At 46.5% G+C, this 15,232-nt stretch overlaps 1 protein-coding gene across 6 annotated transcripts in view; it reads right to left on the bottom strand.

The window, feature by feature from the left end:
• The window catches only part of IGSF5 (immunoglobulin superfamily member 5), a 43,385-nt gene extending 35,436 nt beyond the window's left edge, over positions 1-7,949 (bottom strand). For 5 of the 6 annotated variants that reach the window (XM_033418330.2, XM_033418334.2, XM_033418332.2 and 2 more), the window contains exons 1-2: positions 7,464-7,595; positions 3,941-4,016 (exon numbers count right to left, since the gene is read on the bottom strand). In XM_033418330.2, the coding sequence (XP_033274221.1) occupies positions 3,941-4,004 (64 nt within the window). In that variant the 5' untranslated portion in view covers positions 4,005-4,016; positions 7,464-7,595. The other variant, XM_033418331.2, reaches the window with a different exon arrangement.
• Positions 7,950-15,232: the final 7,283 nt, after the last annotated feature.

Below are 15,232 nucleotides of genomic sequence, written 5' to 3'. Positions count from 1 at the left end.
ACCCTTGGGCACATCTTTCTGATCCAAGGATCCCTCTGATCCGGGATTTTTAAAAAAGGGGAAAAAGGCTGAAGAAGGGAAGGCAGAAATGATTCCCCAGGGAAGCCACAGCCTCTGTGCCAACTTGGTTCTTTCCACGAGCCCTGAATTGTATCTTAAAAAAAAAGCTCAAAGGAAAGAAACAGCCAAATCTACACCCCGAGGAAGAAAAGACGAGACGTGTCCTCATACTCCACACTGTAATAACAACATCTTTCCCATCTCGGACTCGGGTCCATGGGAGTAGGTTGAACACAGCCCACGGGTCTGGGTGCTGGGAGCACAGGGACGGTGAGACCAGGGCTTGCCCAGCCAGCTGCTCCGTCCAGGACACTCCAGCAGGATAAGCAAAGCATCTGAAACCCTGGTTCCATCACTTCCTGGTGCCGGGTAGGTTATTCACTCCAAAACACTGTTCACTCCAAGCCAGTCTTTAAATTCCCTGCAGACTGCACATGGGAGCAAGAATGCACCAGGTATAGACCTTACTGTGCAGCTCAGGAGGTGGGAGCTTGGGAGGGACCTGGACCAAATGGAAACTCTTCCACTTTGAACTTGGCCTTTAAATTAAACAGGCGGCATCAAATCCTAATCACTAAACTCCCCTGAGGTCGTTGCCTGCGATCTTTGCTGCCACCATGAGTAAACTCCCCTCCAGCTCTGCCTCGTGACTCAGAAGCTCTATTTCCGGTAACGTGAGGCCCCGGAATCTCACTGCTCTCTCACCTGCATCCTATCAGCTGTGGTGTGTGTAACTTGCCCCACACAGGACAAATATGAGAAAATTGTAAATAAGACCTTTCATCAAACAGTCCAGTTTCCCCTTTGCTCTCCCTTTCACTTTGTAGAGCAAACGGCCAAACCAGGGGCAGGGAACGATGAGTGTCCCCGCACCCACCTCGGCCACCAGCTACGGTGATCACCCAACACCGGGTCCTCCCTTGCAGGAGATGATCAACTTGCAAGATGCTCATTCATGCCAACACCCTCCAATTCCACATCCAGGGCTTCAGCCCCACCCCCCCTTGCTTTCCTCCTGCCTTGCAAATCCCGCTCCACCAGGCATCTCCGTGTAAATGGCTGGCTGCCACCCAGGACTGAGAAGGTTCTCTTCTACTCATTGTGCCCTAACAGCTGCAAAACTGAAATCACTCACACAGTAGCATGTGGGCCAGATGCCCGGCCCCTCCCAATCCTCTGCAGATAGATCCTAAACATAAGTACCATTCTTCAGCAACTGCTTCTTCTCAGCTCCCTGGAGTAGCAGCCAGGTGTCTCCCTGGCATGTGGGGCACAGAGGGTCTGCACCCACTAACCCCTCTACTCTTCCACTTACTTCTTCTCCAGCTTCCCTCCTGCACCTGTAGACCCCTCACCTGCTCCCATCCCTTACTTAACATTGGAAATGAACAGACAAGCAGACAATTAAAAGCAGAAGGGAGAAAGGGAAATAAAGCAGAGGGCAGTAGAAGGGAAGTGCCCAGGTAAGACAGCTCCGATGGAGAAAATGGTAGTCAAAACACATCAGGGGCTGGGAGCATCAGAAGGAAACTGGCAAGTGAGGGAGGGGGTCCCGAGGTGTATCAGAGCTGCCCCCCATGTCCCGCTGACCATAACAGGAGGTGCCACCACCACCGCTGTGCCACCGCCATCACCCAAGACTGCGCTGTCCACGGGGCAGCCAGATGGGTCTTCTCAACATGCCTATGTGACCAGGTACCCTTTCCAACCTCCCACCCCAACACCCCAGACTTCGTTTAAAATATTTCCATCCTTTAGGATACAGACCAGATCACCCTTAACACTACCATACCTTAAGACCCTTCTTAGTCTCACATCAACGTACTCTCCAACTTCATTTTGCCCCAAACTCCGCCCACCAGACCATCTTCAATTTATCCAACTCACCAACTCTTTCTGGCCCCAGGGCCTTTGCACAGGCAGTGACTGCCTGAAGAACTAGTCTCGCTTACTCCTCAGCTCCCAGCCAAGTCGTCTCCTCCTCAGGAAGCCTTCCCAGACCACCCTGTGCAGGTCAAATTATCCATAACAGACTTTTGGATGAGTGAAGCAATTGTCATGGTGGTGATTTTGTATTGATTTTTCTATCAATGGATGTCTAAGCTCTTTGTTAGCAGAGACTGAGCCTGGTTTTGCTCATCCCAGTGCCTGCACCTAAATGGCATGTAAGAAGATCCCAGTGAATATTCACCGAGTGAACAAATAACCCATCATGCTAGGAGCAAGGTGGACAGGCGAGGGCTGGCAGGAGTCCTTTGCGGGCACGTGGAGGTTGTCCTCAGCTCTTCAAAGCCATTGGAGGTGTCTCTACCCGACACTTTCCATGATGAAGCATCCTAGGAGTTCAGGCTTTTGCAATGGACCCCATCCCCCAAAGGGCTCTAGGATTACCCATAATCCTCTCCCCTCCTGGAATAGCTATCTCCAGACCTCAACCCAAGCCATCCCTGCCTTCAAAACAGTACTTCAGGAAAAATAGCTCAGAAAAATTGTAGACGCAGAGTTCATCAGTTTCCCGCTAAGCTGCCGGAAGAGATTTTTACCGCCGTGGCTGAGACAGCCACGTTGGAGCCGGATCCCTAAAATGTGTGCTGAGCCTGGTTTGCTAACCGCATGAGTCTCTACACAAGCAGGGAAAATGTTTCCTCTCCACCCTGCAAACAAATGCTTATCAAGCACCTACTAAACGCTTAGCACCACGTACTAGAAGGCACGGGCTTCCAGACATCTTTGCCCCTAAATACATGTTAACACCACAGCCTGGGTCCCTTGTCTTAATGTGTAAACACACCCAAAACCAAACTTTGTAAGACAGTCCTTACTGCACCTCACACACTCTGATCATTCCTATACTATTTTATTCTGTTTTATTTTTTCAAGCTGTCGTGGATGGAGTCAAAAAAAAAGAAAAAAACCTATTATCTAGCCATCTGAAACAGAGTTTATAGGTGTGTAAAGTATAAAGCAAGCAAAACTTATCTACGCAACTAAAAGTCAGAATAATGATCACTCTGGGGGGGGGGAGGAGCTGAAGAAAGCATTTGTGAAGTGTTCTTGGGCTCATCGTTGATACACAAAGGTGCTCAGTTTGTAAAATTTCATCAAGCTGTACCTTTATGACTTGTGCACTTTTCTGTATGTATATTATTCTTCAATACAGCGCCTTGAAATCCCTGAAGTAAGAATACCCTGAGGACTTTAAAACCTAGCTAGGAAAACAAGACAAACACACCAGACAGAAGCCATGAAATCAAGACAAGACATAGTCAAAAGAAAGCTGGCATACAAACTCCTGTTACCCTAAGCACCCGGGGGTCTGCACACTCCATCTCCTGCAACGCGGAATCTGATCCAGAGACCCTGGCCTGGGGCACCTGGAATCTATTCCCACTGATACTCCGGGAAAGTTCCAGGATGAGGAGGGACTGTCGGGAGGACTGGGAAGTCTCACAGGCAATGGGCCCCTCACTCTGCCAACAATGGGAGATGTGGGGTTATCACCCAGAAAACTGCAAGGCCAGGAAGGCTTCAGGGAGGAGGTGACGCCCAAGTCAGGTCTTCCTCGAAGACCAGGTAGAAATGGAAGGGGAGAATATCCAGGCGGGGGAATGGGATGCTTCAACAAGAGCAATGAACTTGGGAAGGTACCCAAGCAGGGACCCCTGGAGGAGGACTGGTGGGCTCCTGCGCACCTGAAGGACCCTTCCGGAATGAGGTCGGCGCAGCAGGAAATGGAGGGGGTGGGGTGGAGGGGACCCAACAGGAAGAGCCTAAGGCAGAATCTGCTGGCAGCCATGCGCCCCCGTGGCCTCCTCCGAGCCCCTCCCGCCCACTCCGGGTGGATGCCCGGGAGCGTGCCAGCCAGCTCCGCGGTCCCTACCTGCCAGCCCAGCCAGGACGACCAGCGCGGCCAGGATGCCTCGGCAGCGGCCCGCATCTCGCATGCTCCTCCACACCTGGGAAAGCAAAGCGGGCAGGTCACAGCCTGTCTCCATCCAGAGGCCCATGGGGACCCTCCCAGCTCGTGTGTTTTCCTGGAGAGATAAGTCAGCCTGGCCAGTGGCACCAGCCTCATCTTGGAACTTGTTAGAAAAGCAAATTCTCGGGCCCACCCCAGACCTGCTGGATTAGAAGCTTCGGGGGGCAAGCTCAGAAATCTGCCTAAAGTTAAACATTGTACCGATTCCTGTAGATGCTCCCGTGTGAGAATCAGTGTATTCAACGATCTTCCTCCCAAGCCCATGTATAAGTCGTGGGAAGCACATGCTGTACCACGACCACAGAATCACTAACCGAAAGGTCTGAGCGTGGGCATACTGCTACTCATTTCAATCGGGATGCTTTAATCATTGAGAAAAAAAATCCTACTCACAACAAGCGTACATTAGCAAAAGGGAAGACAGACAGCAAAAGGAGGGACTAGATCACAAGCTTATTAGGTGGTAAGAGGTATGGAGACAAATAGAAGAGAGCAGTGTGTGTGAGGGGATGTGTGTTTGGTGGGCTGGCTGGTGCTTCGAATGCAGAGGTCAGAGAAAGGCCCCCAAGAAGGTGCCCAGTGAACAGGAAAGGCGGTGAGGCGACCGGCACACGGGTATGTACAGAAGAGCTTCCCAGGCAAAACAGCAGGTGCAAAGACCCTGGGGTGGGACCGTGCCTGGCACGTTTGGGGAACCGTAGAGGGGGCTCTGGGGCTGGGACAGGAGAGAGGTCAGGGTAGACCAAGTAAGGCCTTCCTCGCCCCTTGGCAGCACCCAGGGATCCTGTCATGTTCATCTCTCGGCCCTTCCTTTGCTCTTTGATAACCCTCTGGCTCACTCTCCATCCCTGCATTTTTTTTTTTTCCTTCTCCTTGGGACAGGCCTACCTGGGGAGGCCACCAGCGCTGCTTAGAGCACGTAAGTTAAATCTCCCACTGAACACATCATGAACTGTCTACAGAAACACCGGCTCCTCCACCCAGGAAAGGGTTTCTTTATTTCACACATCCTTAGCACAGAGACCCGAGCTGCGGGGAGTTTTCACTTTGGCTTTGGCCTCCACGTGGATTTCACAGCTCCGCTGGTGGGGATGCATCCCTTCCCCCCAAATCAGGGGGCAGCGGGTTCCCTAAGCGAGCCCGCGCAGGATTCTGCGATGAGCTGCCACACACCCCCGGGCTCCATATCGTCGTCTCTAACAGGACATAGGCCACCACAAGCCGAAATACAATAACTGAAATAGACACAGGTAAGAGCTGCCTCGCCTGCTCCCTCAGAGAGCACCTCATACAAGCTGCTGAATCCAATAGAGTGGGTGTGAGGGAGCGGGGATGCCCGGCCCGTGACCCCACTTTACATGTAAGTGCAGCACGGGGTGCTCACAGCTCACGAGCAGGAACGTGGGGTTTCCATCCCCGTTTTCTGATGTCTTTGGAAAGCAAAATTCAGCCTGTATAGTAAACCATAACTGCTGGTGTGTGTAATATAAGGGTCCCAGCATCTGTGCTGCAGGACCTTCCCACCAAGCAACTCAGCTCCTGACATCATCTAAAAAAGACTCAGTAAATCCCTACAAATACACCTTGATACCAAGCTGTCCAGCAGCTGAACACAAACCAAACTGAAATCATGGCCTTCCCAGATGGATCCAAGATCCCAAATTACCAAGCACCAAATAAACCATTTACTAATTTTCAAGGTTCGATGAACACAAGTGGACCAGTCAATCGCTCTACGAGTCACCTAGAAATCTAGGCTCAAGAGGAGGATGGAGGAGAGATTGAGCTGCCGAGTTATAAAAATCACACATTTTCCTGAAAGCAATAAATGTGAAGTGCGGACCCAGCATTACTGAAACTGCAGCATAAGCTCAAGGTCCACTAGGAAAGGCTTCTAGTCACTGATTGTCTAGTTAGCCAGGCTGCAGACTAGCACCAGATGACTTAACTCGCTTATTCACTGTGTGACAGAACGAGTCCATTTCTAAGAGCCCAGCAGAACCCCCTGGGCGGGGGCATGTAGGAACACCCCGAGTGCTACAGGAACCCAGACGTGTATCTTGAGGGGACAGTATTTTTTGAAGGGTGTGTACAGGAAGGAACTGTCACCAGATTGATTCTAAGTTGTAATTGAACTCCGACAGTTTGCTTTAATTAAAGGAAGGTTTGCCAGGTAATTTGCAAGTTCATATCTCTATGGAGTAGTTTGAGATTTTACTTCTCATTCATCTTGTTACAGAAGACTTGGATTATCTACTTTTAGTTGAAAAACTGCAAAGTCTTTCAAAAATCTTAAATCTTACTAAATTGCATTGAAGCAGAAACAGAGTTACAGATGTAGAAAATAAACGTATGGTTACCTGGGGGGAGGGATAAATTGGGAGATTGGGATAGACATATACACACTACCATATATAAAATAGATAACTAATAGGGACCTACTGTATAGCTCAGGGAGCTCTACTCAATACTCTGTAATGACCTATACGGGAAAAGAATCTTAAAAAGAGTGGATATCTGTATATGTATAACAGATTCACTTTGCTGTACACCTGAAACTAACACAACATATCAAAATATTTTTGAAAATTACATCAAGACAGGATTTAAATCACAACCACTTCCTACTGCCCAGGCAAGGCAGAAACACTCAGGAGACCCGTCAGCACCCACCAAGCTGGTTATCTCAGGAAGAAAGTTGCCAGATGAGATCATTTCACTTATTTACCCCCACACACAAACCCTTATGTCTGCGTTTTTGGAAAAAGCTTGAAATCATAAAATCCAGAGGCTGCAGACATCCTGTTTTTAGGCATCAGCATAAACCCTAAACCCCAAAACAGGTAGGACAGGAGGGAATTTAAATGCACACAAGGGGCTCTCCACAAACCTCTATGTGCACATACAAAGGCACCAGGGTCCCTCCTCCACTCCAGTACCCCAGCTCTGGGCGCCCCCGTATTTGGAGGTGCCTTGACCCTGCCTGCCAGGCGTGGGGAGTCTTAGAACTTCCAGAGGTTTAGAGCAATTTCCTTTCCATCAGGCCTCTCATTGGGGAAGAATAAATGGCATTTAAAGTCTGTCCAATCAATAACGGGAGTGCCAGGAATTTTCCAGCCTTTGAATCCAGACCTTCCAAATTCCAGCGAGTCTCGGCTTTCAACACATTCGGAGAACAGCTCCCTGTGAAGCTTGATTAGAAATCATCTCAAATTCCTAAGCTCGCAGAGCAGCCCAATCTTTTAATTTTTAACTCTGTGGAATTTGGGAAACAGATACGTGTTGGATTGTCCAGCACTTCCCCCTCCACCCCCACCCCAGACCAGCAAGCGGCCTGCCAGGGGCTGAGTACCGGCTCCCCAGGAGGAAGCGGATACCTGCGGGGAGTCCTTTGGCCACACACCAGGCCCACGCAGTGTCTCACCTGTGACAGGTGAATCTGCCCGTTGGGGCTTCAGCGAAGGTACTGCGGTCCCCAAAGGCCCCTCTCCTGCCTCTCAGCTCTCCCCACAGAAACGCAGGAACAAATCTCTCGGCCACGGAGAATCCGGACCGCTCTCACCTGTAACCAGGAAGTCGCTCACGTCACAGGCCGGGCTGTGCACCAGGGCCCTGGAGCCGCAGACTCCCCATTAATCATCAGCCAGCCCCAGGTCTGGCCAGGCTGACCGCGTCCTGCCTCAGGGCCAAGGCTGCCCTCGCACTTGGCCTCCACCCCCTGTTCCTGCCCCAAGCCTTTCTTGTGTCCTGCAGGAGGCCAGTGGGAGGCTGGCGGCCCCCTCCTGCCCTTGGACGTGGACGTGGCCGGCCACCGGCCAACCTTGCTCCTTGGGCTCCGGCACAGGCCCGGAGCTGGCAAAGCGGGTTTCTTCTCGCAGCCTGGCCCCTCCACATCCACAAGAACAGGTTCTTTTGTGAAAGAAAAAAAAAAAAGTCCTGAGAGTGACGTCCTCTGGAACGGGGCCAGCTTTAGAAGTCAAGTCCAGTTTCCTGTGGAGCGTTTGCAGGAGAACTGCTAAGAGGTTTTCTGCAGGCATCCCAGACCCCACTCCCAGCCCCTGGCAAGCGAACTGAGGAACTTGGCTTTTCAGAGCATTGAGAATTCCTGGGAAAAACCATCCCCCCGAATCCCGAAGCAGCAGTGTACTGAATTGTCTGCTCTCTTACAGTTGTTTTTGAGTATCTGGTTGGTCTCCCCCATCACATTCTAATCCTGTCATGGGACTCAGGGTCAAGGGCATCTGCACAGAAGAGGTGACAACAGAAGGTATGGATCATATGCTTAGAGTAAGACCCTGAAGCGAATAAATAGGGGAAATGCTGTGTCTTCCAGTTGAAGGGGATCAGAACATGCCACCCCAAGACATGTCACTTTGGCATAAAGACTATTTTTAAGCTGAAGACATTTGAGAGTCAACAGATGCAAAAAAAAAAAAAGGAAATAAAGAAAAAAAGCTTTCTCAGAGCTTCCCTTTTCTGACTAAAAGCAGGACTTCCTGGGAAATAAGGCTGCCATAAATTCTTCCCCTAAAATACCTTTTCTCACCCCCTCCCTTTCTCCTACTAAATTAGCTAAGTCAGTCTTTAGCCATTCAATGAGCCAGTTACTTCCTTTGTGGGCTCCCATATGCACACAAAATAAACCTTTTTCTCCTAGTCACCTTTCTTTTGTCAGTTTAATTCACAGGTCTCAGTAAAGGAACATAAGAGGGTAGAGGAAAAGGTTTTTTCCCCTCCCTACCAGGCTCTGGTGCTAGGAGCTGGTCAGAAAAATGGTGAACAAGCAGATAGACTTAGAGAGTCGATATGTTCGTCAAATAATCTCACAAATATACACGGGGTTATAGCATCTTATTTAGGAGCTGTGTCCCTGAAGGCCTAACATACTTGAAAACTCAAATAATTCCAGGGCAGTGAGCCGCAGGAATACAAATTGAAGGCCAGGGTCACTCTTATTTGCCCTAATGTGCTTTTTAAATATTTTTTGACTCCATTCCTTCCTGACATTTAGAATTTCATTCACCAGTTCTGCGAACTGGCCTTCGGAGCACAGTACCAGCCAAGGTTTCCAGCCCTACCCTCAGCCTCAGCAGTACTACTGGAGAAAATCATTAGAGCTTCTAGAAAAATTTAAGGTATAATAACAAAGGGGAGGGGAAAAACAAGCTTTACCCTCCTCAGTCTGTGGCTGGGACGCTGGAAATTAAACTGACAAAGACAGATTAACAAGAGGAAAACAAGAATTTATTAACACATGCAGTACAAATACAGGCAGAGGAAACTCATTGCCGGGTAGCTCAAAGGGGCGGTTAGGACTTGGGCTTACCTAGTGTCTAACAAGAAAATAAATTTTAGAGAAGTGACAGGAAAAGGAAAAGGAGTTGAGGCTTCTGGGGTGGCCACCTGTGGGAAGGTGAGTACATGGGTGAGACTAATGGAAGGTAAGTGTTGTGTTGATAAGCTTTGTTTGTGTTGATTCTGATAAAAGTCTCCAGTATTAAGATCCCTTTGCCCTTCATGGTACGAAAGAGTGGAGAGTGGAGAGTTTGGTGTCTGCTGTTTCTCACTCATCTTCAACTTAAAATAATGCATATGCCAAAGTGGAATATTTTAGGGTGGCATGTTCTGATTCCCCACAAGTGCCATAACAACTACGCATACATAATGATCAAAAGCACTGTCAGCAATTCCACCGCAAATGCGCGGTCTCCTCGGGGTATTCCTATCTACCAGTTACTGAGAGGTTCCCCCAGGGCAAGAGTGGAAACACTACTAACAAGTCACTGGAAATGCAGCTCAAACTGTGTGGTCCTGACGGATTATTTTCTTTCTTTTTTTTTTTTAATTTGGGAGCTTTGCATTATTTCAAAGTTTGAACATAAAGAGAGATTTTACTAATATTTTTAGCCTGTGCTATTTTAAAATTGTAAAATTCAAATTTACATAAAACATATTCACACTGTAATTCCTATTGCAGTAAAATCTCTGAAGGAACTCTGATGAAGGTTGGGGTGAGGAGGGAGTTTCCCTGAGGAAACTGGGTTTGAGCTCAGATTGGAGTGGGAGGATGTCAGTAGTGAATTGGGCAGGAAGGTGGAGGGCTCAGAGGACCACTCCTGAGGCAGAGGGAACAATGTGCATCTGGGCAGCAGGATGGATGGCAGGAGACTTGGTACCCTGAGGATGTTAAAGAGGCTCATGGGACCTGAATGCAGTTAGCTGGGGAGCCAGGGGGACCTCGGATGAGCCCAGAGGGGAGGCAGGGTCCAGACCAAGGGTTCAGACAAGAGGTTGGTCTTGACCTTCTAATATAGAAAGAAACATCAGGAAAACTGATGAAAACTTTGAAATGGGAAAAAAAGATTCTGGGGTTATCTGATTTAGTAGGACCTGAGCTGCCTCTGAGGTATTGAAAACTCTCTTAAGTTTGGGATGGTAGATTTTATGTGTCAACTTGACAGGCCATGGAGCACCCAGATAGCTGGTTAAACATTATTTCTGGGTGTGTTTATGAAGGCATCTCCAGAAGAGGTTGGCATTTGAATCCGTAGACTGAGTAAAGCAGATTCCTTGCCAATGTGAGTGGGCCTTATCTAATCTACTGAGTGTCTGAAAAGAACAGAAAGTGGAGGACGGGTGAATTTGCTCTCTGCCTGACTGTTCAGCTGGGACATTGGTCATCTCCTGCCCTCAGACACTGGCATTCCTGGTTCTCAGATCTTTGGAGTCAAACTGGAACTTAGGCCATCGGTCCTTCAGTTCTCAGGGCTTCAGACTTGGACTGAACTACACCACCAGCTCTCCTGGGCCTCCGCCCTGCAGACAGAGGATCATGGGATTCTTCAGCCTCCATAACCACATGGGCCAATTTCTCATAATTAATTAACAAATAAATAAATAAATAACCTATTGGTTCTATTTCTGCCTAACACTGACTAATACAAAGTTGTAAGAAACTGACAGTAATATAAATGATTCTAGTCCGTAGAAATGTCGATGACCTTTGGCAAAAATGCAGTTGACTTTTGCCCTACAGATATTGACTAGTTTTGCATCTATTTGTAAAATTTTTAACACTCTTGATGGTACATAGATACGTGTCCCTTGAATTGTCCATTCAGTCTGTTGTAACGTCTTGCTGGTTCCCTCATTAATTAGTGAGTTAAATAAAATCTGGGACACATGTTTCTTTTAGATTTGTATGAGAGCCGTGATTTTAGAGCTTTTAAAAGGAGCCCTCTGCAGAATTTAAGTGAATGAGTGGCATGATCTCTATGGAATATTTTTTAAATATTAAAAGTAATAGGTTGAATCATGAAAGGGTTACCAAGTCCAGGCTCATACCACTCACCACACAACAGGCCAATAAATCAAGGGATGAGGTGTTGGGGCAAGAATAGCGACTTTATTCAGAAAGGCAGCAGACTGAGATGAAGGTGGACTAGCATCCCAAAGAACCATCTTCCCCGAGTTAGAACTCAGGCTGCTTTTGTACTAAAAGGGGGTGGGAGGTGGGGATGGTTGCTGCAGACTTCTTGAGAATCCTTTGTTCTTGCAGCTGTCCACATGGGTCTGGTCACAATGTTCCTATAAAGCTCCCACAAGACAAATGCTCTTCTCTGTTCTGCAATTTTTATCTCTATATGAATGGGAAAGGGTTATACCTTTAAAGGTCAGAGCCTTGAGAATGGACTACCCTATATATTTCAGGCTATAGGCAACATTCTTTTAGTGATTAACTTGTAACAAAAGCAATAGAATACAAAGGTTAAAGAAACATATCCAATACGCAGTCAGATACATTCTTCCTTGTTAGAAAAGTGCCCACATTTAACTGTTTTTCACTTACATAGACAGCAATTTCATATTAGGCTCAATCTACTATAAAGAAGAAAATAAAACCCATGTGAAAGTATCACCCCTAGATAAGCATTAGGAATTTTTAATGCATAGCTTCTGTTGTTTTCCTCATTATAAGTGATACATATTAACTATGGAAAAATTAGAAGATTCAGGTAAGCAGAAAAGGAGGAAAATTTTAAAAGATTCTCTTAAGCCCAACATGCAAAGACAAGCAGTTAGTAGCATGGCATATATCTGTTTAAAAAATATTCTTATTTTATCTACTGTTTAGGAACCAGATTTTATTTACTTAATATATTGTAAGCCTCTGCCCCCAGTCAGTAAACACTCACATTATTTTTAATGGCTAAGCAAAATTCCATCAAAGGAAGGTGCATCACTTATCTAAGCATATTCCTGCTGTTGGGTGTCACATGACTGGCACATTTTATCACAGTGGTGAACATCATCATGGCTGGATCAGAGCATAAACACCTAGTGATTTCCCTAGGATCAGGTCTGAAAAATGCAATTTTTACTACGGAGACAGTAAAAAGTTCAGTGACTGCTAGGGGTGGGAGGATAAATAGGCAGAGAAGAGAGTATATTTAGGTCAGTGAAAATACTATGCATGATACTGGTAGGGGAAATGCACGTCATTATACGTTTGCCAAAACCCATAGAATGTACACCACCAAGAGTGAACTCTAAAGTCAGCTATGGACTCTGAATGTTGTGATGTTTCAATGCAGATTCACCAGTTGCCACAAATGTTCCCCTGGTGAGGGATTGATAGCGGGGAGGCTCTACACAGAGGCTGGGGAGAGTGCTGGGCAGGGGATATACCCTCTGAATCTGCTGCTTAAGTCTGCTCTGAACCCAAAACTGCTCTAAAAGATAAAGTGGGTTTTTTTCTCTCTTTTTTTTTTTTTTTTTAATGCAATCCCTGGGTCAGAAGACATGCACATCTCAGGAAGTCTGAAACATTCCGGATTAGCAAGAGGCTCTCCAAGATAATTATATTGCCCCTAGCAGCTAATGTCCAATGCAATCAACACTATCAGCTATTTTAATTTTTGTCAATTTGAATGGCAAAACAAATACTTAAATAATTGTTGTTTTAATTACAAAAACAACAAAAGACCTCTTTATTACTTTGTTTGTTTATTTTGTGTATTCTCCCAGCCAGGACCTGTTGGCTGATCTTACTTGGATATCTACTCTCTCCATTTGTTGTCTTCTTCCCATTCCATGGACCACATTGGCTGTGTCTACCTGCTAGCAAAACTCTACCTTTGTGGTCTCCCTCTTCTGGATTTAGGAAACACGATGTGTTCACCTTTCTGTTCCCCGCAAGGCTTGATACAGTGCCAAGCCCAAAGGGTGCCCCACGCACAGCTACTGGCAAGGCCCAACATCCACGGCAGAGAGAGTAGGTAGAAGGAATCTGAGCCCTCGGGGACTCTGAAGAGCCGGACTGCCTCATACGTAGAGAAATAAATGTCTACCATGTTGAAACCACTGCTATTTTGGTCTCTATAGCAGCCAAACTTATACACCAACTAATACAAGAGGATTCATAGATAAAAGCTAGAGACCATAAGGAAAATTCAAGATTTACTGGCCAAGGTTTTGGTCCTAGATGGTTAGAAAGACCAATGATTTGCGGTCATAAATGGTGCAAGTTACTTAACCTTACCAGACTCAGTTTTTCTTCTGTAAAATAGTGATACTAATATCTAGCACATGGGCTTGCATTGGATTAAATTTGATATGTCTGTAAAGTGCCAGGCACATAATAGATGGCCAGCAATGGGCAAGTATCATTATAATTAAATATTTCAAAAAAAAAAGGAAAAAAGGAGTTTATGCATAAACTTAACTCTATTAGACACTAGTGTAACCTTCTTTACACAGCATAGGGGTTTCTTGGCCTGGGTTTCTAAAAAAGAAGATCCTGAGAAAAAAAGCATTTGTGAGCAGGTAGTTTATTTGGAAGGTGATTCCAGGGCAAAAGAGAGGAAATGAAAAGAACCAGCGTGTTAGTTTTCTAGGGCTGCTGTAACCACACACTGGGGGCTTGGAACAGTGGAAATCTATTCTCTCCCAGTTCTGGAGCCGGAAGTCTGAGATCAAGTTGTCGTCAGGGCGGTGCAACCACTGAAACCCATAGAAGAGACTCGATTCTTCCTCCTGGTTTCTGGTGTTTGCTGTCAATCCTTGGTGCTCCTGTGCTTGTGGCGGCATCACTCCAATCCCTGCCTCTGTTGTCACATGGCCTTCTCTCCCCACATCTTCATTTCATCTTCTGATAAAGACACCAGACATGTTAGGTTGGACCCACCCCAATCTAGTATGACTTGTCTTAACTTGATTACATCTGCAAAGACCCTATTTCCAAATAAAGCCACATTCACAGGTACCATAGGTTGAGCCTTAAGCATTCTTTTTGATGGGGACACAATTCCACAATTCAACCTGCAACAGGGAGATGGAGAAGGAGGAAGCCACAGTCTTTTCTTTTAACATCTTTATTGGAGTATAATTGCTTTACAATGGTGTGTTAGTTTCTGCTTTATAACAAAGTGAATCAGCTATACATATACATATGTCCCCATATCTCCTCCCTCTTGCGTCTCCCTCCCACCCTCCCTATCCCACCCCTCAGTGTGGTCACAAAGCACCGAGCTGATCTCCCTGTGCTATGTGGCTGCTTCCCACTAGCTATTTTACATTTGGTAGTGTATATATGTCCATGCCACTCTCTCATTCCATCCCAGCTTACCCTTCCCCCTCCCCGTGGCCTCAAGTTCACTCTCTACATTTCCATCTTTATTCCTGTCCTGCCCCTAAGTTCTTCAGAACAGTTTTTCTTTTGTTTTTTTTTGTTTTTTATTTTAGATTCCATATATATGTGTTAACATACGGTATTTGTTTTTCTCTTTCTGACTTACTTAACTCCGTATGACAGTCTCTAGGTCCATCCACCTCACTACAAATAACTCAATTTCATTTCTTTTTATGGCTGAGTAATATTCCATTGTATGTATGTGCCAAATCTCCTTTATCCATTCATCTTTTGATGGACACTTAGGTTGCTCCCCTGTCCTGGCTATTGTAAATAGAGCTGCAGTGAACATTGTGCTACATGACTATTTTTGCGTTATGGTTTTCTCAGGGTATATGTCCAGTAGTGGGATTCCTGGGTTATATGGTAGTTCTATTTTTAGTTTTTTAAGGAACCTCCATACTGTTCTACATATTGGCTGCATCAATTTGCATTCCCACCAACAGTACGAGAGGGTTCCCTTTTCTCCATACCCTCTCCAGCATTAATTGTAGATTTTTTGA

This window comes from Orcinus orca, chromosome 5, assembly GCF_937001465.1.
Source record: "Orcinus orca chromosome 5, mOrcOrc1.1, whole genome shotgun sequence".
Taxonomy (NCBI): domain Eukaryota; kingdom Metazoa; phylum Chordata; class Mammalia; order Artiodactyla; family Delphinidae; genus Orcinus; species Orcinus orca.
Note: the sequence above shows the minus strand (reverse complement) of the source record. Positions and strands in the feature narration are given on the sequence as shown.